This window comes from Rhipicephalus sanguineus, chromosome 9 (genome assembly GCF_013339695.2).
Source record: "Rhipicephalus sanguineus isolate Rsan-2018 chromosome 9, BIME_Rsan_1.4, whole genome shotgun sequence".
Lineage (NCBI taxonomy): Eukaryota > Metazoa > Arthropoda > Arachnida > Ixodida > Ixodidae > Rhipicephalus > Rhipicephalus sanguineus.
This window is the reverse complement of record NC_051184.2, coordinates 3,077,094-3,105,046: the sequence shown is the minus strand read 5'-3', so window position 1 is coordinate 3,105,046 and position 27,953 is coordinate 3,077,094. Positions and strand designations below refer to the sequence as shown.

Genomic DNA, 27,953 nt, shown 5'->3' with positions numbered 1-27,953 from the left:
TGTAAGCACGTTTTATTTGCAGATAGCATTTGGGTTAGAGCACGGATACCGGTGCAGATCGATTCGTTTGTCAGCTTTAATTCTACCTTATGCCGCGCTAAAAAAAAGGGTTATTATTCTAAAACGAAAGGAAGATCACCCCGAAACGTCAAAGTGTAGGCGTAGCCCCCAGAAACCACGTCAGCCTTTCGTAGCGTCCATGTAGTCGAGGAAGGCGGGGTTCGAACCGGCTACCTTAGTCACACGAGTGCGAGTACCAACCACGCGCGCAATGCGACGTTGGCGCACACTAGCGCGACCACTGCGATGCCGCAACCGCGAAGCGTCGTGCTGGCGCGAGTGGCGCTTGCGACCGGCGCCGTGCCGTTGCCGTGGTGGCCTGTCGAAGTCGTGGTCGGTCCCGACCGCACGATGACGCACTCCTGCGCCTTGTCGTCGCTTTGCTCGCCCACCCCCTTGGGCCCCAGCTTCATAACCATCGGGTGGGCGCTGTCGTACAGGGTCCATTTGGCGTCCCCCAGATGTGGCGCCCTCCTGCGCCAAGAGTGACAAGTTTCGATGGGAGACTGATGTGCTGCATTCGAACCAGGAACTTCGCTAAAGCAAACGATTCGGACAAATATGACAAGGACGTCCTTTTCGGAGCAACTACGACTTGAAATTCATATTTTAAGAAAGAACGAAAAAATCACAACACTGAGAAACGAAGGGAACAGGACGACGCGCTTTCTTAAAATATTAATTTGCACAAACTCGCCCAATTGTCCTTATTGTCCTTGCTGGCACGACGTGAAAGCTAAAGCGTTTCTGCCTCTAACGTGGTTTTGAACTGCCTCCAGGACCAGAGGCATTACAAGCTTTGTGCACTTCATCTGCTTTTGCACTGCCTCCGTGATCGGCCCACATTTGACCAAGCGACGATGTCATCATGACTTCACATAATTTTGGCGATCTGTGACGTCATGATGACATCATATGGTGACGACGTCATAGCAGGATGATTCTTTGCATCACTCGTGTTGACGCCGACGGAGTGTTTTCGCTCTTCATGAGGCATCTAAGGCTTTCGCCTTAAACTGATAGTGGAGAGTGGGTAGCGTATGTACTGAAGTAAAATATGGTAAGGGTGACATAAATGATTAAAAGGTTTAAGTTGTAAAGGCGCGGGACGCATAGCTGATATTATAGAGCACTGAGTTCAAATACTCGTAGTAGCAGAGCGTGTATGGATATCTAGCGATGCTTCATTCCAACTACAAATCGTTTCAGACATGTTTATGTTGCGCGATGTGTTGCTCTTGAAGCGAAGTTATAAAAATAGTGCAGCTACGCACCACTGGTGCGAAGGCTGAGGAAAGGGTGAAGCTGGTGGAGTTACCCTCCTTCTCAGCTGCACTTCCCTTTCCCACCCCTTGCTATGCTATACTATACGATACTATACTTTACTATACTATACTATACTATACTATAATTACTATACTATACTATATATTGCTATGCTAAGTCGGTATCGTGTTCCGTTATTTTTGCATATTGATCGGTATTGATTGGTTATCAATCGCTATGGATTGGCCCGATGAAATCCAAATCGACCAATTAATGCTCATTCGGTTTCGTCGAGCTCGTAATCGGTATCGGTTAGTTATCGATCAGTAGCGACTGCTTATCGATTGACTATAATATTGATCGGTATTACGCGTGTATTCAAGCACAAACGAGCATAGCCATGCGTGTTGCTGAATTTTCTATGAATTATTGGGTATTGATTAGTTATCGAACATATTTGATTGACTATCGATACGTATTACACGTGCATCCAAGCTCAAGCGAGCATTGCCGTGCGTTTTGTGGTATTTTGTATTGATTGGTTATCGGTTAGTATTGAAAAGCTATGGATTACATACCCTATTAAAAGTGTGTTTAAGCTCAACCGAGCATAGCCATGCATTTCCCGCGCTTTTGGCGCGGCGACACAAGTAACTATGGGTTGCCATGGCGACGCGCAGTGATGTCATCGCTCGGCAAAGTTTTTCCAGTCCACGGATCACACCTTACGCCTGGTTTTAACAACACCGCCGTTTAAAAGGTGACATGGTCAAAATTATGTACGACACTACGCATACTTCACACCAGCATTAATGTATAGGCACAAGGTATAAGGCCATTGCAGTTATAAGTTTCATGCGTAGTCCTGCCCCCCTCCCCCTTTCCGCCAGACGAAGTCCGCGGCGCAATGTGTTGCTACCAACATTTCCCTCTTCGGTAAACTATCATCATGGTCAGCCTGACTACACCCTCTGCAGAGCAGGAGCCCCTACCATATTCGTACAATTAAACCGGTCCTGTGCTAGCTGCATGCGGTCCTGCAATTCTTATCTTCCCACCTAACTATCTGACACCTCCTGCCACGATTGACTTCTCGTGGAATCTATTCTGCTATGCCCTTAATGACATTTCCCTTTCCTTTTTACCTTTCCTTCTCATTACACGTCCTGCCCATGTCCATTTCATCTTGATAACCGGCCGGTATTCGCAAATGGTAATACGTTTAAGGACATGCTAATTCAGTATCTGTTACACGATAATCTGTAGTACGATGCTACTTTAGAAGTCCGCGGCATTTCCTCCTCAAAGGTGGATGCACACAAGCCTGCACCAAGGGCCCGGTTGCGCACTCCAGAGTGACGTCAGGAGCTGGAAGGCCGGCGATCCCGCCTTCGGAGAACATTGCCGAGTGCATGAGCGGGACTATCGCTTTAGTCGTGGAGGCGATCGGCTGCCGCGCTTCGGCTCTCCGGACATCTTAAGTTGTACACGACTACAGCTATTATCATCATCTTACCCCGTACGCGCGAACGTGGCCCAGATCTCTATCATGGTCCTGGACCACTTTTTGTCCTCGTCGCTGGAGGACACCCCGTGCCTGAGGGGCTTGCCGAACACGAGCTCCACGTCCTCGAAGTGCACAGTCTCATTCTCGTCCGTCCAGCTGGAGTAACTGGGCCGGTAGCCAAGCACGTAGACGTAGACGCGATTCTGCCACGCTTGCAGCTGCTCGGCCAGCTCGGTCATGGGGCACGCCTCCTGCACATGTGGAAGCGGCGCATGAATGTCGCTAAAGGTGGCCTAAACCCCCTTCTGAAAGCTCAGTGCTTAAGTTTTCGTCAGCGGAAGCCTTAGGTGCCTTATCAAACGCGAAAACTGATCGCAGTGACTATTCTGTGGTCCAGACCACTGAATAGAGTGCAGCTTTATTCTGTGGACCAGACCACAGAATAGAGTGCAGCTTTATTCTGTGGACCACTCAATAAACTTGCGCGCTGTGGGCTGTGCAGAAATGTTCTGTAGTCCAAGCAGCCCACCTCTCTTGACGGTTTTCTGTCACAAATTGCGAGGGTTCATTTTGTGATCTGGTCCACAGAACAGGCACTGTTAATGCCCTCAGAAGGAACTGAATCCACCCCATAAAGACTTCGATTTGCCAACGCTCGGGCTCCCTGACGACAGCTTCTCTCGCGAATCTCAATATGTGCTCGCCGTTTTGTGAATCGCTATTGAAGACGCGTATGCGTGAAAGATTCCAATGTTTTGACATATGCCAGTATTGATATCAGCCGCAGATAAACTTGTTAGCAGCAAAACGAAGGTGTATAATGATAACAAATGACAACGGTTCTAAAATTTCGTGAACCTGATCTATCGCGTGCGGAACACTAAAGTCACTTTCGCCACAGTACGTTTGTGTCACGTGAAAAAGTGCACTAACATTTGCATGGGAGACTCGAATTTTGAGCAATCCTTCTGAATGGGTGCGGCCATAAATCACCCGTAAAAGAATGCTAACGCCACCGCGAAAAGAAAACAATAACAACAAATGACAGCGTGTATAAAATTTTCTGGCCTTGATCCATCGAGTACGCAACGCTTAAGCCACTTTCGCCGCAGTACACCTGTGTCAAGCAAAAAAAAAAGCGCAATAAGATTGGCGAGAACCTACTAGTTATCACTGGACACAGCACACTTTGTCACTTAATTAGATACACTTGCACGCGCCATATAATTATGAGTACTTGTATGATCATCAACGTCTGAAAACTTTACAGAAACAGCTAAAGTAGCCCCTCGCCACTCTCAGTGCTTTTTTTTTTGCACGACATTAATGCACTGCGGTGAAAGTGACTGAAGTGTGTCCTGACGCGAGAGATCAGGGCCAGAGTGATTTAGTAGTGTCGCCCTATGTCGTTATATATACGATTCCCTTCTCGCGGTGGCGTTGACTGGAGATATGTGGCTGTGTTCGCTCAATTGGGGGGATCGCTCAAAATTTGAGTCTCCCGTGCAGATCTTAGTGCACATTTTCTTTTTGCGTGACACAAATGTACTGTGGTGAAAGTGACTTAAGTGTTCCGCACTCGATAGATCAGGTCCAGAAATTTTTAGAACCGATGTCATTTGTTATTATACGCCTTCTTTTTGCTGCTTCAATTCACGACAAGTTTACCTGCTTTGGCATGTCAGACCAGCAAGCATGCCAAAGCTGGGCTTCGCCTTCGTATTTCGAACCTTTCACGCATAAGTGTCTTCCATCTCGCGTACTATGCCCGGAAATGGCCTCCTTGGTCCGGACTTATTCACAAAGCTGCGAGCGAATATTGCGATTCGCGAGAGAAGCTGTCGTCAAGAGAGGAGGGCGCAGTGCTTATTCTGTGAATTAGACCACAGAATAAACCCTACCAATTTGTGAGAGAAACCCGTCGTCAAGAGAGGTGGGCTGTTTGGGCTACAGCGATGTCTGGTGCGCACGGTCCACAGCACAAGTCTCTTTGGTGTGGTCCACAAAATAAAGCTGCACTTTATTTTGTGGTCTAGTTCACAGAACAAGTGCAGTTTACCCTGTGGTCTGGTCCACAGAATAGATTGGGACTCTATTCTGTGGTCTGGTGCGCAGAAACCGTCGTCAAGAGAGGTGGGCTGCTTGGGCTACAGAACATTTCTTCACAGCACACAGCGCGCAAGTTTATCATGTGGTCCACAGAATAAAGCTGCACTCTATTCTGTGGTCTGGCCAACAGAATAAAGCTGCGCTCTATTCTGTGGTCTGGACCACAGAATAGTCACTGCGAAAACCGATCGTCGGCGGCGTCAACACGAGTGATGCGAAAAATGATCGTCACGTGACGCGGTCACCACATGACGTCACAGATGGCGAAAATTTGTGACGTCATTATGACATCATGACTTCGCACAACGTGACGTCGCCGCATGGCATCGTCGCTTGGTCAAAGGTGGGCCCATCACGGAGGCAGCGCAAAACCGGGTGAGGCGCAAAAAGCTTGCAATGCCTCCGATCCTGGAGCTAGAAAGCTTTCGGAGGGGGACGGGGGAGGATCAGTACATCGACTGAGAAAAAAATGAAGACGGCTTTCCCCTGCCAGTCGTCTTAGGCAATTGCATAAGGGACCCTATGAGTAGACGTAAGTAGACTTAAGTGAACGACATTTTACTATTGTATGGAAGGCTTTGATATGGTAGAATAATGGAGACCTTAGCTTGCTTAGAGATTTAATTATTACAGGCGAAAAGTTGAGAAGTTGGCGTGAGCTACTGGCCTGCTACTCAACGTTGGATAAAGGGGAGAAAGGATGGAGACGGTTAAGAAATAAATAAAAGAGAATGCCGGTTAATTGGGAGAACGAAACTATAGAAACACTTGTGGCGTTTTTTTTTTTTTTCAAAAAGAGCCGAACGCGGAAACCGAAACTGGGCTAAATTTCACGGGAGCGTAAAGCGCGCCTAAGTATCTTTAACTTCTAAAATATATGGAATAAAGATGGGGCAATTCCTGATTGTAACGTGAACTCAAAAAGGCAGTTTCTAATCAAAAATGAGCCAAATCCTGCATCTGTTTCAATAAAACTGATCCACATTCATTAAACCAGTGCTGCGTCAACAGTCGTGACCATAACAACCAACATGGTCTAATCCAATTTGTTTCATTTGTGTCCCACTTGCTTTGCTATCGTGTTTACGTATCACGATGAGTTTTTCTAAGGCGAGTTGGCACTTACTGAAGGACATTGATCTTGTCGGGCAAAACTCGAATAAAAAGGGTAAGAGGTCGACTTTCCTACTTCTTTTTGCCTCTTAGTGCTTCTTTTCGAGTTCAGCGCTACAGTTTCATGTCCTTCTTTCGCTACAAGACGTTATATTTGAAACAGAAGACAAATGAAATGAAGATATTGGGCACCGATCTATTCCTTGAAAAAGAAGTGGTCCGAAATGGCACGGCATGAAACGAGCTCAGAAGAAAAAGAGCTGGAGCACTTTTCAGGGCCTTCAGTAGATGCCAAAAACAAGAAAACGCTGCCGACAGTCCAGAATAGTGCGCCTTTTGCCAGGAAAGACCACTCGCTCTTCAAGTCTAGTCATCGCCATTACGCCCATGCGGCGAAGGACGGCACCGACGAAAGCACAAGGATGATAATAATTTTATCGCAAAATATTGCTATACCGTACATTCGAATCGTTTTAGACTTCCTTTGCGAGCTAATTCAAGCCCAAATGAAATGTTCCAATCTATAAGAGCCATATACAAATTTTACTCCTGTATATCGACGGTAGCGGGCTATATAGCTTTTAGCCGCAATATAGATTTGAGGTATTTAGGGGACAGGAACACACTGGCAAAAAATTGTTGGAGCAGGCCCCACCATATTGTCATTAGCAAAAAAGTGCGTTTTTCTCAGTTTTAAAGTGCACTTGGCTCTTTTAGAAAAAAAAAAAAACGCCACACTTGTTAGAGTGACTTTCCCGTTCGCTGTATATTTTCTCGACGACGTGGCCTCTCCTTTCCGCTCGTTTCGTTCACTACTCTTTCCCCTTCCCAACGACGTTGTCTTTAAGGGTTGCAGAAAGAAGCGTCTTTTATTTTTACCTCAAACAACTTCCTCCCTAGTACAATGAGGAAGATGAGACCTCGTTATCTTTAAAGCGTTGAAGTGTCGCTGTCACATTCAAATTATATAAGCTGCTTACACTCAAGATCCTTCAGATCGTCGAAATCGCCATGTTGTCACCTCTAGTCGTGACTCGAAGGGCGGCTACGCCTTCTGTAGTTGACGCATAACTGCAGACTTTATTTGCCATATTCATTTGCTTCGTGTTGTGGATCAATTCGCCCTCGCGCTGTCAACTGCTAGCCTCCATGGTTAGCTCAGTTGGTATAGAGTGGCACCGGACAGGCGTTGTTCCCGGTTTTGATTCCAGGACCGGGACGGATTTTTCTCCATCTAGGAAGCTTTGTGCTTTCAGAGAAATCCGTGCGGATTTGCATGCGGCTTTGTGCTACAAGCATCATAATTATCAGCCTGATTATGCCCACGGTAGGGCAAAGGCCTCTCCCACGTTTCGCATCACAACCCGGTCCTGTGCTTGCTGCCCGTCCATGTGATACCCTCAAACTTAATCTTACCTGCCCACCTAACTTTCTGTCTCCCCCTCGCGCGCTTGCCGTGGTGTCTTGACACCTCTTGTGTCCGTGTTTGCACGCGCAGTCTTTGAACATGAATACGTACCAACCACCTCAGCCCTCTGTTATTCAAGACCTTAATTCTCTTGGTATCCTATCGGTTACTCTTAATGACCAGCGTTGTCCTTGCGTCAGCTACAGAGAAGTGCTATAAACAGGTGGATGGCCATTTTCCCTTTCATAACCTGTGTACTTAACATTTAGGCGCGCGTTAGAGAATCCCATGTGGTCAGAGTGAGTCCGGAATGATCCACTTCTGCGTGCCTCATAACCGTATCGTGGTTTTGCCACGTAAAAGGCCATTGCCTAAATTTAATCTAATCCGTCCTCGAGCGCTGTAGTCCTTACCAAGACGTCACCGACGGCCTGCTGGTAAGCCGTAACCGGAGAATTTGCGTCCAGCGTGATCCCCGTGGCGGTCTGCCAGCGCTCGAGTACCTCGTCTCCGAGGAGCCGTGCGGCCAGTCGACGGACATCGCCGGACGCCGACCGGTGCTGTGCTACGAACCACGTGTAGACGCCCTCGCTGGCCGCCCTGCCCAGGAGGAACTCGGAGCCCTCGACGTGCTGCCTCTGCAGAAATGGAACTGCTGCTCCAATTGCTCCAAACTGCTCCAAAAGAGGAATGTTGCCACATGCTGCTCCAAACTGATGATCTTTGTTAATAACTGCTCCGAACCTGCTCTGAAATGGCACTGAGAAAATGAAGACCAGGAACTTTAACCGCGTGACCAACTCGCAAGCCCTAGGGAAACCGAAAACAATCCCTATGCTGTCATCCTGGTATGCTTTATGCAACAAGAACTGGCATATCAAGCATGTAGCTGATTTAACAGTCTTTTTTTATCAACTTGACATGCGGGATATTTTGGTGAAATGTGAAAATCACCGAGATTGCTCTGATCTGATGCCTATTGTCAGCTGCTGCGTTGGCAACAGTTATCACTGGTTACTTCTACAATGTGGTGCTCAGCTTTAACGGTTTCATCTCATTTCTGCTACAAGTGCCGGTATTTTAAATATATAGCTCATTTCATGGTACATTCGATAACTAACCTTTTTTAATTGTTCGAGTCTTGCAATTTACTTGGTTGTCTGTAAAATACCTTTCATAATTATTATTAATATTTATGAGACGCTTCGCTAATGCTTTGAACTCCAGGAGTTGCATGGCATATTTAGCAGACTGCTCCAAATACACCAACAGCTGCTCCTAACTAGCATTTTTTCTGCTTCGAAAGCACTTACGGTTGCTCCAGAGCGGCACCTTTACTGCTCCGAAATCTGCTCCAAAAAGTAAAGAGTCCCTTCTATCACTGCCTCTGCATCGACCGCATGCTAGTTCAATCAAGATCAGTCAATCAGTTGATTGATCGATTGATCGATCAATCAGTTGATTGATCGGCCGCACCGCCATTAAAAAAAATTAAGGCATGCGATGCAAGTTTTAATCGCGAAGCTGTTCAAGGCAGCTGTAATTTGTGCAGCTCATTTTGTATGGCCTCTCAGATATGTGCCACAAAAAATGGATAAATCCCACAACTCACCACTGGTCCACTAAAAAAGAAGGCAACAGTTAGCCCAGCACTAGGGAACGGGAAAGGCAACTGCGGCTGCGGGACGATCCCGAAGCGATGGAAGGCCTACGCCAACGAGGACCTGCCCGTAGATCTACGAGGAGTGCGAACGCTTGATTTCAGCGCGAGTTTGTCTCTGGAGTTTGGACATCCGTGTCGTGTCTGTGACTGTCTGTGGTTTAACTCGAACCTCTCTGCGTTGAGAATCAACGTAACAACAACCTAGCATCACCTAGCACGGATGCAACAGCTGCGCCAATTGCGCCATTTTGATACAATTTCGTTTTTCTGCGCCGAGCTGCGCCAAAACCGCGATATTTCACGAAATTGCGCCACGCTGCGCCAAAACGCCCCCGGTAACCGCAAAATTTTTCGGTTGCGCTAGTTTTAGCCTCGTTTTAACGCAAAACGAAGCCCGTATTGGCGACCTGATGTTGGGAGAAGCACCAGAGGCACTTTCATCCGATCCAATTCGACCCAGTGGCGCTTGACTCAAACAGGACGTTAATCTGTTCCTGTGTGTTTGCCGGTGGGCCGGTGGGCCTAAATGAAGTTTTTACTGCTGGTCCAAACGCTGCTTTACAGGGTCATTCAGCATGAGCAAAGGTGAATGCCCATTTAATGTGGAAGCACCGCATAAAGAAAGTTAACTGACAAACGAGCCGTTTGACACGTGCTGCAAATCTTAGTGGGGATGTCGTTATTGTTTGGTGGATTCCGGTTCAACGCTGCCTTTGTTCAAATAGCAGTACTCACGTGCACGAATTCGCGGGTTGTATACAGTAAAGTCTTTCTAAATCTACTGAGGAGTAAAGTGCTGTACAGAGAAGTACTGCACGCGAAAACCCTGACCGCCTTAGCCGAAAGAGTTCATCAAGGTACTTGCTCCCCCTCAGTCGCGTTGAGGCCGACACCACAATGTGCCGAAAAAGGCCTTCCGTTTGTTTTGGAAATGTGGACATTGTTCGACTAATCATTTTGGCGTCGACGCGAGTGTGGTCACCGCTTTTCTGGCGCGAATGTTTCATGGCAGATACCAACGAGCACGTCAGTACGAGTTATCGCCAGCAACCTTATCGCGATCAGGATCTTTATATCTGCTCGGTAGCACGGGCGGCATAGCGCTATTGGTACTATACTGTTAATAATGTCACGGGAATCAGGAATACACTGAAGAGACAGAAGCGGGTATATTACAATATTTACAAGTAGCTGTGGCACCGAATGGCTGCCAGCATCTCGCGCCGCATTCCAGCTTCTTCTTTGTCTCTTCATCCCTGGGTTGTCTCCAACGGCGTGCTCATGCAGAATGCCTCGTAACATCACCCCGGCGGACAAAGCGCCGTCTCGGCGCCGGCTCACTCATTCAGGACTGGCAGTGTAATAGTGCTTGAGGCGCGACACATGAACGACATCAGTAGGTGGTGTAGCAGAAGAAGACGAACGCGGAAGGACGGGAGCGATGAGGTAGTCGACGTCGTTGACCTTGCGGATAACTTTGTAGGGCCCTGTGTAGCGAGGGAGGAGCTTCTCGCACAAGCCTTCGCGTCGATACGGCGTCCAGAGTAGGACAAGAGATTCAGGAGGGTAGTCGACTTCGCGGTGCCGATTATCGTAGCGCACTTTTTGTGAATCCTGAGAAGCACAGAGCCTAGCGTGAGCGATGCGGCGAGCCACGCGGGCTCGAGAAGCGACATCCTGAGCATACATGGTTGGTACGGCGGGATCAGATGGAAGAAGCGTCTCGAATGGCAAGGTAGGGTTGCGGCCGTACAGAAGAAAGAACGGCGAGTAGCCGGCGGTGTCATGCCGGGACGAATTGTATGCAAAAGTAACGTAGGGTAGAGTTGCGTCCCAATCACGGTGGTCAGTAGAGACGTACATTGACAACATATCCGTGAGAGTTCGGTTGAGGCGCTCGGTAAGACCGTTTGTCTGCGGATGGTAGGCTGTAGTAAGTTGATGTTCGGTAGAGCAGCTACGAAGGATTTCGTCGATGACCTTGGCGAGGAAGCAGCGGCCACGATCCGTAAGAAGCTGTCGCGGAGCCCCGTGCCGAAGAATGACGTCAGTGAGCAGAAAGTCCGCCACGTCAGTAGCGCAGCTAGTTGGCATAGCACGCGTTATGGCGTACCTGGTCGCATAGTCAGTTGCGACAGCAATCCATTTGTTGCCTGATACGGACGTAGGAAAAGGTCCGAGCAAGTCGAGGCCGACGCGGAAGAATGGTTCCGCTGGAATGTCGATAGGTTTCAGCAGGCCAGCCTGAGGAAGAGCAGGGCGTTTGCGACGCTGACAGAGCTCGCAAGCAGCGATATAACGGCGCACAGAGCGATACAGGCCAGGCCAAAAGAACCGCCGCCGCACGCGGTCATAGGTGCGTGAAACGCCCAGGTGTCCCGCAGTCGGGGCATCATGCAGATGTTGAAGAATGGTTGCACGCAGGTGTCGGGGAATAACTAGCAAGAATTCCGGACCATCAGGCTTCATGCTGCAGCGATACAGAACGTCATTGTGTAGGACATATCGGCGGAGAGAAGGGTCGGAACGTCCCGAGGAGACTTGCTGAATGAGCATCTTGAGGGTCTCATCCCGACGCTGTTCTGTGCCGATGTCGCGCAAATCAGATATGGCGAGTACACAAGAATCATTCTCATGGTCAGCGAGGCTAGCAGGTTCCACCGGATGACGCGAGACACAATCGGCGTCTTGATGCAGCCTGCCCGATTTGTAGATTACGTCGAAGGAATACTCTTGGAGCCGTAGAGCCCAGCGACCAAGGCGACCAGTTGGGTCCTTGAGCGATGACAACCAACAGAGAGCATGGTGGTCGGTAATAACTGAGAATTCGCGGCCATACAAGTAGGGACGAAATTTTGCGACAGCCCAGACCAACGCAAGACACTCGCGTTCCGTGATTGAATAGTTGCGCTCAGATGTGGAGAGAAGGCGGCTGGCGTACGCAATAACACGTGTTTGGCCCCCCTGGTGTTGGGCGAGGACGGCACCGATTCCATGCCCACTGGCGTCTGTGCGAACTTCAGTAGTCGCTGATGGGTCGAAGTGGGCCAGTATAGGTGGTGAAGTGAGCAATTTGATCAGCGCCGAGAACGCAGCCGCTTGGTCCTGGCACCACGAGAAGGGCACGTCCTTTTTGAGGAGGTCGGTGAGTGGTCGGGCAATGGTGGCGAAATTGCGTATAAAACGTCGGAAGTAGGAGCATAAGCCAACAAAACTCCGAACATCTTTAGTAGAAGAGGGCACAGGGAAGTTTTTGACAGCGCTAATCTTGGCAGGGTCAGGTTGTACACCCGTGGCACTTACAAGATGACCAAGCACAGTGATTTGTTGCCGGCCGAAATTGCACTTTTTTGAGTTTAGCTGAAGCCCCGCTCGACGAAAAACAGCTAGAATGGTCGACAGGCGAGTTAGATGACTTTCAAACGTTGGGGAAAAGACAATGACATCATCTAGGTAGCAAAGACAGATGGACCATTTATAGCCACGAAGGAGGGAGTCCATCATACGTTCGAACGTTGCCGGGGCGTTGCACAGCCCAAAAGGCATAACCTTGAACTGATAGAGGCCGTCCGGAGTGACAAAGGCAGTTTTTTCGCGGTCTAAGTGGTCAACAGAAATCTGCCAGTAACCCGAGCGTAGGTCTATGGATGAGAAGTATCTCGCGCCATGAAGACAGTCGAGGGCGTCGTCGATTCGTGGCAGCGGATATACGTCTTTGCGGGTTATCTTGTTCAAAGCACGATAGTCGACGCAAAATCTCCAGCTGCCATCCTTCTTTTTGACCAAGACGACAGGTGACGCCCATGGACTTGAAGAGGCCTCTATGACGCCTTTGGAGAGCATCTTGTCGACTTCTCGTTGTATGACCTGGCGTTCTGAATGGGACACACGATATGGTCGCCGTCGGACAGGACTAGCATCGCCGGTATGTATTCGATGACTTACGAATGACGTTTGACCTAAAGGGCGGTCATCGAAGTCGAAGATATCCCTATAGGTCATTAGAAGGTGGCGGAGTTGCGCAGCTTGACAAGGCTGAAGATCAGGGGCAATCATTCTCGCGATTTCGTCGGGCGGTGCGCTTGCTGGACTGGCTGTAATAAAGGACGAGCAATCTTCAGCATCTAATGCCACGATGTCGCATGCATCAAGCGCTGATACGTTAGCCAATGAAATGCCTTGCGGTAGAACTTTGGTCGAGGTACTGAAGTTTAGGAGCGGGAGCTGTACGCAGTTGTCGACAACGTTCACGAGGGTATGCGGCACAGCAACATTTCGGTCCAATAGCACGTCAACTAAAGGAGACACCGTGTACTCGCCGTCGGGAAGAGGTGGTGATGTCGTCAAGGCCACCCACGTGGCGGCTTGCGGAGGCAGCCGAACATAATCTACACTGCACAAATGGTGTGGCGGTGAAGCTTGGACATCAACAAGCCGAGGCAGCTCAAGTTGAAGAACGCCGGTTGCGCAGTCAATGAGGGCGGCATGAGTAGACAGGAAATCCAATCCTAGAATGATGTCATTTGGGCACTGCTCAAGAACAGCAAACAAAACAGATGTCTGGTGGTCGGCTATGGTGATGCGTGCTGTGCACATTCCTATGACGGCAGGACTTCTTCCGTCAGCGACTCGAATAGTACAAAGAGCAGCCGGAGTAAGCACTTTCTTCAGGCGACGACGAAGTCGAGCACTCATCACAGAAATATGTGCCCCAGTATCAACAAGTGCAGAAACAGTCAGGCCGTCAACGTCAACGTCGATCAAATTTCGTCGTGTCGGCAGTACAAGCAGAGGATTTGAGGTGGAATTAGAAGATGCAGCATCACCCCTAAGAGCTGCATCTTTTAGTTTCCCTGTCGAAGGTTGAGCGGCGAGGTCGGACGTCGTCGTAGAGGGGACGGAGACGACGGGCGACGCGCTGGAGGCGAACGGGACTGGTGACCTCGGGGCGACGGTGAGCGGCTGTGTGGCGTAGCAGTGGCATCGAGGTTGTATGGTTCGGAAGGCGGGGAACGGCGGTAGCTATCAGTGTACGACTCAGAAGGCTGGAAACGGCGGTAGCTGTCGGCGCGGCTAGCAGTGGCATACCGGGTTCTTAAAGGCGACGACCAACGGTGGTTACAATATCGTGCGACGTGACCTATGCGGCTGCAGTTGAAGCAGATCGGTCGATCATCTGCAGTGCGCCATTCAGCCGGATTACGCGAGCGTGGATAGAACCGTTGTTCCTGGGGCGGCGACCTGTTACGAGGCGGCGACCTTGAGCGGAAGTCAGTTGTCCGAGACTGAGCAACGGCGCAGACAGAGAAGCCCAAATTGCCGAGTTCCTCCCGCACAATTGACTGGACTAGGGAAACTGTGGGCACCTGCGAATCACCGTGGCCGTTGATGGGAAGAGCAGGTGTAATTGCTTCTATTTCCCGACGGACGATTCGTTTAATTTCGGACGCCGGCGACGACTGCAGACGAGAGGTCAGTCCATCTTCGCACGAGGACGTCGCAGCGGTGTTTGGCAGCCGAGTGAATGACTTCGCAATGCGCCGGCTTTTGGCCTGTTCAAAACGCCGGCATTCCTCAATGATTTCGTCGACGGTCGCACAATTCCGACACATTAATAGGCTGAACGCGTCGTCAGCTATTCCCTTCAGGACGTGACCAACCTTGTCCGACTCCGACATGTCGCTGTCGACTTTACGACAAAGAGCCAGCACGTCCTGAATGTACGATATGTACGGTTCGGTGGTCGTCCGAGCACGGATGGACAGCTCTTTCTTTGCGGCTGCCTTTCGACCCATAGGCTTCCCAAATAAGTCGCAAAGTTTTCGCTTAAAGGTGTCCCAACTTCCGATCTCCTCCTCGTGGTTCTCGTACCATACCTTTGCCGTGCCTTTTAGGTAGAAGAGCACGTTGGCCAGCATGAGAGTCGGGTCATATCGATTGATAGCACTGGTACGTTCATAGTCAGCTATCCAATCTTCAACGTCGACTTCATCCGTACCGCAGAACGTCCCAGGGTTCTTCGGATGCGTCAGCACGTATGTTGGCGGTGTTGTGGCCGGTGCAGGCGTTGCCGTGGCCTGTGCAGGCGTTGTAGTAGCCGATGCAGGGGTGGTGACGGCATCGGTCTCGTTTTCCATCATGGAAACTCCGAGTCGACGACCACTGCGGAGCTCCGTTGTACAGCGCTTCTTCAACCCCGCACCTCCACCAAATGTCACGGGAATCAGGAATACACTGAAGAGACAGAAGCGGGTATATTACAATATTTACAAGTAGCTGTGGCACCGAATGGCTGCCAGCATCTCGCGCCGCATTCCAGCTTCTTCTTTGTCTCTTCATCCCTGGGTTGTCTCCAACGGCGTGCTCATGCAGAATGCCTCGTAACAATATATTGCACGCATAATATAGGCGACGAACCCAAGTATGCCGTTGGCTGACGCCACCTGAGCGGCAACGCAGATTGCGTGTCGCTTGCAGAAACGAAAGCAGCTCACCATTGTTAACCCAACGAAATCTTTGCCGTATCTCTACATGCGGTCACGAGCCGAACGGGTAGGAATACTCGGGAAAAGCTGTCGCACGGTAGAGCACGCGACCGACCCGGGAGTGATGGCGTCCGCTTTGTTGGAGACGCGCTGCACGAAACTAGCAAGGGTTCGGCTCTACGCGGCGACAGGCACTGCGTTCAATGAAACGATGCCGGCTTTCGCTGTGCATAGCTCCCTCTCTCTCTCTCTCTATATATATATATATATATAGGGTGTCCCACCTATCTTTAGCCAAGGGTTTAAAATACAATATTAGAGGCAGGCGAGTGAAATCACTTGCAAATTAATGACAGTCACCTCGCGCACTACAGACAATTTTTTCTTTGGTAATTAACCAATTTGTTAATTAAGATTATTTAATTTAACTGCTAAATATTGACTGTAGGCAAGAAATGCGGCTTGCAAAGTTCGAGCGCGTCTTCAGAAACCCCAATTCCATTATTTGCGGTAAAGAAAGTCTCACGTATACCATTTTTTCCAAGCTGCAAAGAAAGCCCGCGAAATACAAAAAGAACCACGTGACTAGCGCATTCGCCCGGCGCGAGAATGCTGCCCTCAGCCGTGGCTCCGTTGCAGCGGCAGGCTGACAAGTTGACGGTGGTTTCTTGGCCCGCGCTCGCAACACAACTTGCACCGTCGCGCGCGCCAACTGGCTGACGCGGGCCAAAAAAAAAAAACCACCGTCGACTTAGCGGCCTACCGCTGCAATGAAGCCGGCGACTCGTGGCCGCAGCTGATTTTGTTCTCTCAAACCACGGCTGAGGGCAGCATTCTCGCGGCGAGCGAATGCGCTAGTCACGTGGTTCTTTTTGTATTTCGCGGGCTTTCTTTGCAGCTTGGAAAAAATGGTATACGTGAGACTTTCTTTATCGCAAATAATAGAATTGGGGTTTCTGAAGACGCTCTCGAACTTTGCAAGACGCATTTCTTGCCTATAGTCAATATTTGGCAGTTAAATTAAATAATCTTAATTAACAAATTAGTTAATTACCAAACAAAAAAATTGTCTGTAGTGCGCGAGGTGACTGTCATTAATTTGCAAGTGATTTCACTCGCCTGCCATCCAATATTGTATTTTTAAACCCTTGGCAAAAGATAGCTGGGACACCCGGTATATATATATATATATATATATATATATATATATATATATATATAATAAAATAAAGATAAGGGGGAGGACGCACTTATAAAGATTGTACTTATTGGCTGGTTTGTCTTAGACGTTGCATTACATATAAACACCGGACTTAGACTTTTCTCTTGAACTATATATACATATGGCGGCTTTCTTTAAAATGGACTTTCTCCTTAAGATCTTCTTAGCAGGGCGGAATACGAAATTCAGCGCATCGGTGCTGAATGAAGTGGATTGCAACAGTGACGTGATCAGCCAGTGGCGTAGGCCAGGTGTAAAGGACCTTGGTGCAAATTCACCAATGCACAAGGCCTTACTGGTTTCCGGAGAATTCACTGGCATTATTCAGAATGTTATGCACTGAAAACATGATTGTGGTGGTGACATCGAAATGTTTGCATATATTTTTTTTGTCACTGTTCCAAAAGCAAGCTTTGTTTGTGAAGCTGCTCCGAATTTGGAATTGTGAGCTCCAAAACGGGAGTTTTTTTTCCCGTAACCTGCTCCAAATTTGGATTTTCCTGCTCCAAAAGAGAGATTTTCCTGCTCCAAAAATTGCTCCAAATCCTATTTTGGCTGTTGCATCCCTGACCTAGCTAAAGCCTAGCAACGCCCTAGAACCAACCTAGAAACAACCTGCACCACCTAGCTAAGGTTTAGAAACGACCTACAGAAGCAACCAGATTAGTGTTCAGAATCGTCCAGATTTGCTGTGTCAAGCCTCGCGCGGCTTAGTGCAAGTTTCGCCATCTTATTTTTTTTAATTTTACGGGCGTTCGCAAAAATGGAGGCGACCCTAATTCGTAACTTAATTGTCTAACAGTGGCACTCTCACGTCGGCATTCGTGTGCTCTGGTGTATGGCTAACCGTGTTTCGCCGCGCTGCCGCAGATCTCGGAGGCCACGCAAAAAGAAGCGCATGGTTGAGATCTGCTCCGCTAGATGCCGCAACGATCCCAGTTGCTCACTCAAAAAACCGTCTTCTCTTTCAGTTAACACATTCAAATAATTTTCATTAATTATTCTGAGTTATATAGTTGTCCCTGTATTAAGTAAAGTTATGATCCGATAGCATATGTATCGAGTTTGACTCTTGAACCAGAACACTCGATTTCATACGAGTATTCTTTTTTACGAGACGCTTTCTGAATATTCTTAGAACCGGATGTAAGTGCTTGACCGGAAGTGCTTGGAAGAGAAACGAAAGTGTCACTCGTTGCTCGTGCCCCTAAAAACGAGGGCCACGAATGATGCGTCCATCCATGACTCTAATGCACATTTAATGCATCGATGAATGAATAAGCATGAGGTTGTCTTTTCGTCCACTTTGCTTTCTTCACACCTACATTGTAACTGCCACAATATACTTAAAACAGTACAATTAAGGTCCCCTGTACCTTCCTCGGCTTCATTAGCTGCTGGTTTTCATTATGGTGTATGGACCTAAAGACAGCGACATGAACCTGTGTCTGTATGGAAGTCAATGATCTGAAACTCCCGAGAACTCCTTGACATCACGAAAATGAGTAACCGCTATTGGGTGAACCATTCAGGCAAATTCTTTATGGCTGAAGGCGGAGGTGACATTTATTTATTTATTTATTTATTTATTTATTTATTTATTTATTTATTTATTTATTTATTTATTTATTTATTTATTTCATACTGCAGACCGAGAACCGGTCCAAGCAGGAAAGCTACAAGAGGCAGGATATATAAGCAAAAATGAAAAAAAAAAGTTAACGTGGGAAAATACTGCGTTACATGAAAACAAAACACCAATTAACAGTACGTGTCAAGGCTAACATGGGGAAATAGTATTACGGAAAAATGGAAACATAACACAAGTTAACTGTACATATTGATGCTCTAAGCTGCAGAAAATTGGCTAAGATTCGCTAGACGGTTCCACTCTATAATGAAGTACGCGGGAAAAGTTTCAGACCCAGAACAAGCGTAAAACCATCCTTAATTTGCAACCGACTAAAGGAAAGGGTTCCTAAATCTCAACTGTTGCCCGAACCTTGGTCAGTGATCTTACCTGCGTGTTCTGTACTTTGGCCATGGACAGCGGCGCTCTGTTGACGACTGGCGCGAAGTCGAGGGCCAGCGGATTACGTGCCACGGCACTGACGTCAGCGTCCTGCAGGCACCTCACCGCCTTTCTGGTAGACAGGTCCGACGGGCAGTGCAGGCTCTCCGCCACGGCGCGCGCCCCTTCGATGCCCTGGCCTACGTACCTGCGTGACCACGGTATCGGATCATCACGAAGGGAAAATATTTTGTGTGGTTAGAGTGACACTTTTCTAAACCAGTATCACCAATTGTTGACGCAACGTTGCCGCAACGTTGTGAATGACCCGCCACGGTGGTCTGGTGGTTATGGTGCTCGACTGCTGACGCGAAGGTGGCGGAATCGAATCCCGGCCGCGGCAGCCGCATTTTCGATGGAGGCGAGAATGCTTGAGGCCCGTGTGCTTAGATTTAGGTGCACCTTAAAAAACTCCAGGTGGTCGAAATTTCCGGAACCCTCCACTACGGTGTCTCTCTAATCATATCGTGGTTTTGGGACGTTAAACCCCAACAATTATTAATGTTGTGAATGTTCCCTCAATGTTCCAAACGTTGCTCCAACGTTATGGCAACAATGCGTGCTACAAGGGATAGGTGTCTTCAGTCGTGATCTGTAAGGCAAATTATCACTTTGTAGCGCATAAAACGGCCGTCAAAATTGTACCCGCTCGTTTATGACCTGCATAAGACACGGAAGTCACCTGCGTGACTTCCAGGTCATATGATAACTTCCGCATGTCAATGGCAGTCCACGTACGCGACATCCGGGTACTATCTCGCGGTTTCCACTTCCGGTATTCGCTTCACTTTCGGTCTTGACCACATCTCGCTGACAAACCTCCATTTTAGTTTTACTCCTGGTATGTACTTAACCAACCTCTTGTCTTCACTTCCAGGGAGAGCCTGCATAAGGAGCTGCCCTAAACAAGCTGAAGTTGGTCAGAAATTATTTTTATTTTCCCTTCCAAAGAAAAGCAAGCGGAAAATACACGGAAGAAGTCCGTAAAGGGTTTGCTTTCAAAAGGCTGGCCTTGCACATATGGACGCAAGTGTAGTAAAACGGATGGTATTCGATTCGTAACATTGAAAATACAGTGAACCTCGTTATAACGAATACTGATACAGCGAATTATCGGTAATAGCGAACTCAATACAAGATTTAGTTGGTCACGCTTCGTTTCGATGACGCTTATTGTTTTGTTTTTATAACGAAACCAAAAATGCGAGATGTGCCGCGATGTCGGCTGCAACGACGAAATATGTGGCTCGCGCTAGGCTCAAAACTCGAACGGCAGCGTAAACAGCGAAATGAATATTGAACGATAATTCACAACCATCTTTTCTACTTTTCAATCGTTTGAGAAATTTGCGGGGGGGGGGGGGGGCGTAGGAGGGGAGAAACATCTGGCGTCTTCGTTAAGCAGCTGGCGTCTTTTCGTTTTGCTTTAGAAACATCTGGCGTCTTTTCGTTTTGCTTTTAGAGAACATCTGGCGTCTTTCGTTGGTTTATTTCATCAATCAACGGCGTTTCGAACAAAATTGTTATTGTTTAATCACGCACAGGAGAAATCTGACCAGGCACTACCATGGAGGTAAACAATGAGAGACAGAAGTCGGCTTTTAGCTAACACTTGCACTTCTACTTCTACTAACGTTTCCTACTGGAACATGCCAATGGCTGCTAATGGGGAATGAGAGACAGAAGAATTCGGCTTTTACTTAACGCGCACGCTGCGAATTTTTTATTGTTCAACAACGCACAGGAGAAATCTCCCAGCGGCACCACCTTGGAGGTCAAGATCTGGTACTAGCGTTAAGACTGGTTACGCACTACGACGGGGACGAACGGGTGCCGCTTTAAGGAGCTTCGCCCCTAAAAAAATCACACCATCTCCCGCTAAAGGGGACCATGAGGCGATGCGAAGCAGCGTTTCGGCATGTCGAGCGCGCGTTTCAGAGGAGGAGGGGAGAGGGTAGGGGAGTGGAGAGGAGGGGGAAGAGGGGAGGAGGAGTATAGAGGGGGAGCGGCGAGGGGGAATGCAGGTGTGTGGAGAGGGCTTGTGCACGCACGGTAAGGGTGGTACGTCACGCCGCACACCACCGGTTTGAACTCCGCCATAAGATGCTTCGCATCTAATAAATAAAGTGTGGCCTGTAGCGTGCCCCGAAAGCGGCGGGACTCGCCTATATATGTTTGAGCCTATTGCTGCTGTGGCGCCACAAGACGGGTCGCACCAAGGTTATTTAAAGAAAACACGAGTGTCCTAGTGTTGCGGGTTTTCTTGAGGAGGCTCGAGCTTTTGGAAAATATTATTTGCGATCAGGCCATCGACGCTTCCCTCTGTGCATTATTTTCTTCGGAAACGAAGATCTCTTATTTCATCATTTGGACATTTAGCACCATTCAGTTTAGTTTGGAAGAACGTTATTAGTGAAAGTCCGGAGGCGTGTGCTAGAGCTGTGCACGGGCCGTATTTCCGAGCCCGAGCCCGGCCCGGGCCCGCTGACTTTGTCGAAGGCCCGCCCGAGCCCGACGGCAAAGGGCTGCGAGACCGCCCGGCCCGGCCCGACGCACGAAAACAAAATCCCGGGCCCGGCCCGGCCCGGCTTTTTGAAGGTTCGCTGCGAAAACGAAACATCGTTTTCCGGCAATTTGGCATTTCCAATATCCAATATGATCAAACGACACACGACGAACAGTCTCTATTACACAGATTACAAATTACATGTAGACGGCCTCATGCCAGCAACTATGGAGTTCGCTCGCCAAAGGCGTCACGTGTATCGGGTATGCCCATGCAAGCATCAGCTTGCACGAAGGCGATCTACGTCGGGTCGCTCGTCGCTGTCGCGTGCATTTTCACTCATATGGGATTTGGCCTTAAATCTAACGCGAACAGTCGCGTGGCGCCGTCGCTAGCTCAGGTGGTGTTACTTCTCTGTTTGTCGGAGTGCAACAGAGCCAGTGCTTTACCTGCTCCCATTTTGTTTAAAGTAGCGAATGGAAAGGAAAAGTGGTAAAGGCGGTCGCGGAAAAGGCGCTGTATGCATGCTGGAAAATAATTCCCGCTCATTCTCTATATTTCGGGCTTGAGTCGGGCTTTGCGCCGGGCCCGAGCCCGGCCCAATAAAACGCCAAGTATCCCGAGCCCGGCCCGGGCCCGACGTGAAAATACGTCGGCCCGCCCGAGCCCGGCCCGCGGGCCGGGTCGGGCTCGGGCTTTCGGGCTATCCGGAGCCCGTGCACACCTCTAGCGTGTGCCGCTCCAACGGCGGGATAGTCAGGCCGGGACCTACTGCCGCATCGTGGGGCTTCTGTGGGCAGCCCAAAGTTGTGCCTGTATGTCCGGACCCTTCAGAAAACCTCCTTGCTTCAGAACAGTACCACAGAGCACTACCACACGAAAATTCGCACTAGGCGACGTTGACATCTTTTTGTCATCTAAAGATGCGATGAAACGCAGCGGTTCCCAGGCATGCTTATAGTAAGGCAGAATACAGCGTCTCGCGCACCCCACAACCCTCGTTTTTAGGGGCGAAGCTCCTTAAGGCGGCACCCGTTCGTCCCTCGTAGTCGTCATCGTCGTAGTAGTCCGTAACAAGTCTTACGCTTTGACCTCCAAGGTGGTGCCGGTGGGAGATTTCTCCTGTGCGTTGTTGAACAATAAAAAATTCGCAGCGTGCGCGTTAACTAAAAGCCGAATTCTTCTGCCTCTCATTCCCCATTAGCAGCCATTGGCATGTTCCAGTAGGAAACGTTAGTAGAAGTAGAAGTGTAAGTGTTAGCTAAAAGCCGACTTCTTCTGTCTCTCATTGCCATTAGCAGCCATTGTTTACCTCCAAGGTAGTGCCTGGTGAGATTTCTCCTGTGCGTGATTAAACAATAAAAATTTTGTTCAAAACGCCGTTGATTGATGAAATAAACCAACGAAAGACGCCAGATGTTTTGTAAAAGCAGAACGAAAGAACGCCAGATGTTTTTCTTAAAGTGTAGTAGTAGTAGTTGTATGTAGCCACCTCGCCCGATCGTCAACGGGCGAGGTGGACCGGCAACGGCGCGAGGACCCTGCCGTACGAGAGTTAAATCACACTAAAAGACATACTTAGCGGGCGATACACTCTAGTGAGCTTTCAACTTTTCGTCTTAATGTACATGATAAAGAAATTATTTCTACGAAAAACGCAACGCACACCTTGAGCAATATATTTGGTTTTGGGACGCTAAATGGAACCATGAGGCGATGCGAAGCGGAGCACTTGCACGATCGCTGTTCCGTTGGCTTTCGTTGGGCATGCTACCGACCTCACGTCGTGGAACGCGCGTCCTGTCTTCCCTCTAGCCTTGCCTTCAATTCGCACAGGGCGAGCGGGGAATGCGGTCGCTCTTGGCGCTCTTTCGCTCGGGAGCGGACTTCTTCCTTGCATTTCACCGATCACAAGTGATAATGAAGGGACCACGTAAACCAACAGTACAATAAAAGTTTGATGTTTAATATATACACGATGTTTCACACTCTTTATATTATGTACTTGGCGCATTTCACGGAAGAGTTTCACGGTTTACAGATGATTCCCTCCGTAGCTTCGCCCCACTCATCATCATTCACCCCGTGGATATGCTGTGATTTTTGTATCTCTATTGTTTTAAACGCGTGTGGCTGTAAGTCAACTAGCGCCAACGCGGACCAAACTGTCAACTCAGCGTTCCCACTTGGGCCCATGTGTTTGAGAGCGACGCAACAGGTCGTACCTTTTTGAAGACGATAGTCTTTCTTGGGGAACTTAAACGCAGAAATTTTGGTCTGTCTGCCTTTCTGTTTGTCTGTCTGTCACCCGATTCAGCCACCCGGTCAAAGTTTAACCACTTGCGGAACGCCCAGCCATCTTGAACTGGTACCGCCGTTCATACTTGTGAACATTGTCGATCAAAAAGCAAATGTTGCGCATATCTGAGGCGCAACATCAATACCTAAGTATTAGGTGGTGTGTTCCTCTACTAGAAAATACATAGATACGTAATTCTAAAGACCCTAGTGTTTCCTAGGCTGCGCTGAAAATGCTAGTGTTTTTGTGCTGCGCTGCAAATGCGACGCTATGAGCCAGATGTGGCGATTCAACATAGAAGAGGCGGACTCATGTAGTACGGCCGGCAGACGACTATCGTCTTTCGACGACATTTGCAGCGAAGCACGCAGATACGCGGCCAATTTCTTTTTTTATCGAGTGGCTGTGGTATACCTGTGGTAGGGTCCTCCACTCTGCAGTATGAATCGCGTCGCATTGCGCGACCAGAACGCCGTGTTCCCGTAGAACAGATGGTAGCCCAGAGACGACGCCCCGGCGTCGTGACCCGCGAGGACCAACTGCGACGTGTCGCCTCCGAAGGAGACGATGTTGGCCAACGTCCACGCGAACGCCAACTGCTGGTCCTGCAAGCCCGCGTTGCCGGGAAGCCCCTTCTTCGTGGGACCGCTGAGGAACCCCAGCGCGCCGACTCGGTAGTTGGGCACCACCACGACCAGGTTGCCGAGAGCGGCTAGGTACCGGCCGTCGTACAGCTGCATCGAATGATACACGACTGAAGGACGGTACAATTATTGCTATTTTGCTGTTTCTATTGAGCACGACCTACTCTTTTTCATCTTTTGGTATATGTATTGAGGGTAGATTCCAAAAATCCGCCTCGGTGGTACAGCACCGTACAGTGGTTACGGTGCTCGGCTGCTGACCCGAAGGCCGCGGTTTCGATCCCGGCCGCGGCGGTCGCATTTCGATGGAGGCGGAACGTTAGAGGCCGACGTACTGTGCGATGTCAGTGCACGTTGAAGTACACCAGATGGTGGATATTTCAGGAGACCTCCGTTATGGCGTGCCTCATAAACATGTCGTCGTTTTGGTGCGTAAAGCCCCAGATATTATTATTCAGATTCCAAAAATATTTCAGTTGTGAAACAGAGCTCGTTTTATCAGTTTGTTCTGTTCCTCGCGCCAGCGCTGTCATTAAGGCGAAAGCCTTGTATCTGTCATCAGTTTTTTAAAAAAATACTGTTGTCTGGCGTCGTCGATCAGCGGCGGCGTGAGCACGAAAGGTACCAACAGTCATATGAGCTCACAGACACATCAAATTATGCTGATAGCTAAATGTCGCATGACGTAATCAATGGTAGCAATTTGTGAGGTCATCACAAGATATCGTCGCTTGGTCGATGGTGGGCCAGTCCAGGAGGTAGGGCACAACACCGGGTGAGGTGTGGAAGGCTTCACTGAGAAAGGAGGAACACTGAAATTTGACTGAGAACGTCAAGGAGATTCGCCGAGTGTCCCGTGGGAAGATAACCTAATCAAACCGATATACAATGAAGCCAAGGAAGGTATAAGGGACATTATTTGTAGTCTTTATACTGTAGTGTCGTAATTATTACATGAAAGTAAAGAACTTAATGTCGATGAAAAGACGGTAGAGCATGAATTGGTAGAGCATCGGATGCGTTATCCGAAGGTTGTAGGTTCGGTCCCTATACCGGCGGCAAGTCGTCTTTTCGTCTCCTAGCTTCAAGTTCTTTACATTTGTATCATGATTACGTCACCACAGTTAAAGCCTACAAATAATGTTCCGCATACCGTCCTTGGCTTCATTGTCTACTGGTTTCATTAGATTGTATCTAACAAAGAAAACGAGCCTTTGATCGATTCCCCTTCTTTCGTTCGCGAGTGCCTACGCTCTCGCGTCCTTAGCGTTACCTAAAGGGACTTGCGCTTTCTCGCTACCGCGACCAACAGGTCATTTCGTTCTGCGTATACCTCGAAGCTGTTCCCGCCGTTCTGGAAGGCCGCCCCGTAGAGGAAGAACAGGACGGGCCGTTTGTCGCAAGGGCCCAGTTCCTTCCCCGTGGTGCAGTTCCAAGGCGGCGCCCAGATGTTCAGGTGAAGGCAGTCCTCGCTGCCGTTGCTCGTGCTCACGATGTCGCGGCCCAGGTAGAAGTCCTGTTGCGGGCACGGTGGCCGCTTGTCCTTGGTGTCCAGCGGTTTCTCGCCGTCGTTTTCCTGCGGCGCCGCCACGGTATATACTGTTCACCCCCGAAGAGCATCGTTGTGGTAACGACATCCTCTGCAGAATACTCTACTTTGCGTCAAGATAAGGTATGAGCTCCTCGTCGCGTGCTCGCGCAAGATATCGTGAAGTTTCCTCAGCCGATCACCGCCGTGGCTACGTTGTTGATCACCAACATCATCACCACTGGGCATACTGATGCTTGAAGCCACCAGAATAAATACTCTAGCCTGGCGTCACGCTAATGTCGATGCCAGTAGTGCGCCATGCGAAACTCACTTTAAAGGGCTCATGAACCACTTCTTTATATAATCAAATAATGACCTCAGTATCCGAAGTCCTCGAATCCGTTAAGAACGAGCGGAGTTACAGGGGTTTGTAGCGCGCTTGAAGCGCGTTCTCCCTTCTATCGTCCCGACGACGCGTTGGAAGCTACGGAGGGAGGGATGCCAATGGGGAAATAAGTTAGGTCAGTGCGCGTCATGACCTTGGGCGCGCGTGATGAAACGCGATCGCTCTCTCCCGTTGCGATTCCTGTGCACGGGTGTGGCTCACTGTGTTAGCAGACTATCGAGTACGGCGCCGGAACGTGGCGGCAACCGTGGTAAGAAGCGCATCTGATCCAAACGCCGCTTTTCATTTATGTCGACTATAGGCCAATATCATGCTATCTCTTGTTCGACGTCAAAGAGCAGGCGCCGGCAGCTCCTAAGAGAGTGAGCACAGGCCTCTATGAAAAGATGGTGCCTGAGAAAAGGGCGATTTCGCGCTCCACTTCTAAGCTCTCCTCGCCGCGCACGACTGCAAGATTTGTCTGAGCAATAGCAGTGTTTCATAGCAGGGTCTGCTTTCTGCGGGATGTGTTTTTTCACCAAGCTCGAGGGGTGGTTCATGACCCCTTTAATGTCAAAATAACATATCAGCACTTACTGATCTTCACACTTGCTCAGAGCTGTCTCTGTACACAGGAGATTTGTATGGCGGAGAAAATTCAGCTTCGAAAATAGGTGTCAGTACCCCATCAATAGCCCTCTGCGACATGGCGCCTTCATTTGGAGACGCGATTTACTTTTGACATTTCTGTGCACTATTGGCAAGAAATACAATAAACACTGAGCCAATGCATGGTAAATTAAATATTCTTGTTGTCTAAATTTTCTTTGTATAACTTTTAATTCAAATGTTTTGCTACCCACGATCACTTTGGTGAAGGCAGTACCGTGTTTACCGAAACGATGGACGGGGCGCTTCGACAGGAATTTCAAACAAAAATTTTTTTACCTTTTTAGGAATGCTTGCGGCGAGCAGATAATTATTGCGTGTAAATTGAGTGGATCGTTGAAGTTGGTTTATGAAGAAATATAGCATGACTGATTGTACAATACTTGAATAATTAATTACATTGTAATTACAATTATTTGCTGTAAAATACTCTATAATTTGCTCCAACACTTACACTTGCATTACATTTGGTCTCCAGAACCGTGACATTAAGTTATGTAAATTTCACGCATTTGTAGACGGTCGGTCATAATGCAATAAAACGGAAAGGTGGGCCAGTTGGTTGTACTTCATATTTACCGGCAGCGCAACCATACGCACTGGCAGAGATGTGTCCGTGTGTGTGTCAGCGCTGTGTTTCCGTTTCGCTTCTTTTCTCTGTCCGTGTGTGTGGTTGCGCTGCCGGTAAATATGACGGTCATAGTGCGTTTCGCAGAGGCCGGATACGCACTCCAAGCGGCGAGTCGAGCGGGTGCGGCGGCTTGAAGCGCAGTGGCCCACGCGGCACCTTGGCGAAGGGCAGGCCCAGGAAGGCGTGAACCGTCAATTCTTGGCCCTGGTCGCTGATCACGAGTCGCCGTCCGCGCACGGCGCCGAACCGACCTCTGACCACGGGTCGATCGCGCAGCCAGAGGTACTCCAGCACGGCCACCATGACCATCAGCAGTGCCAGCACCAGTGCAAACACGAACGCCACCGTCAAGGCCGTGCGGCGACTGCACCTGTACCTGGACAT

The 27,953-nt window shown here is 49.1% G+C and overlaps 1 protein-coding gene across 1 annotated transcript; it reads right to left on the bottom strand.

The window, feature by feature from the left end:
* On the bottom strand, positions 1 to 27,953 carry LOC119404299 (uncharacterized). The gene is made up of 6 exons (XM_049419337.1): positions 27,665 to 27,953; positions 25,687 to 25,929; positions 24,124 to 24,443; positions 7,877 to 8,101; positions 2,843 to 3,084; positions 1 to 534 (listed from the first exon to the last, which is right to left on the bottom strand). The coding sequence occupies exons 1-6, from the start codon at positions 27,951 to 27,953 to the stop codon at positions 240 to 242; spliced, it is 1,614 nt and encodes a 537-aa protein (XP_049275294.1). The 3' UTR covers positions 1 to 239.

Coding starts and splice junctions, on each gene's coding strand:
- LOC119404299 (XM_049419337.1), bottom strand. CDS start 27,953: ATGTCCAGGTACAGGTGCAGTCGCCGCACGGCCTTGACGGTGGCGTTC. Junction 24,444..25,686: donor ACGGCGGGAACAGCTTCGAG/GTATACGCAGAA, acceptor CATTCGATGCAG/CTGTACGACGGCCGGTACCT. Junction 8,102..24,123: donor AGTGGAGGACCCTACCACAG/GTATACCACAGC, acceptor CCATTTCTGCAG/AGGCAGCACGTCGAGGGCTC.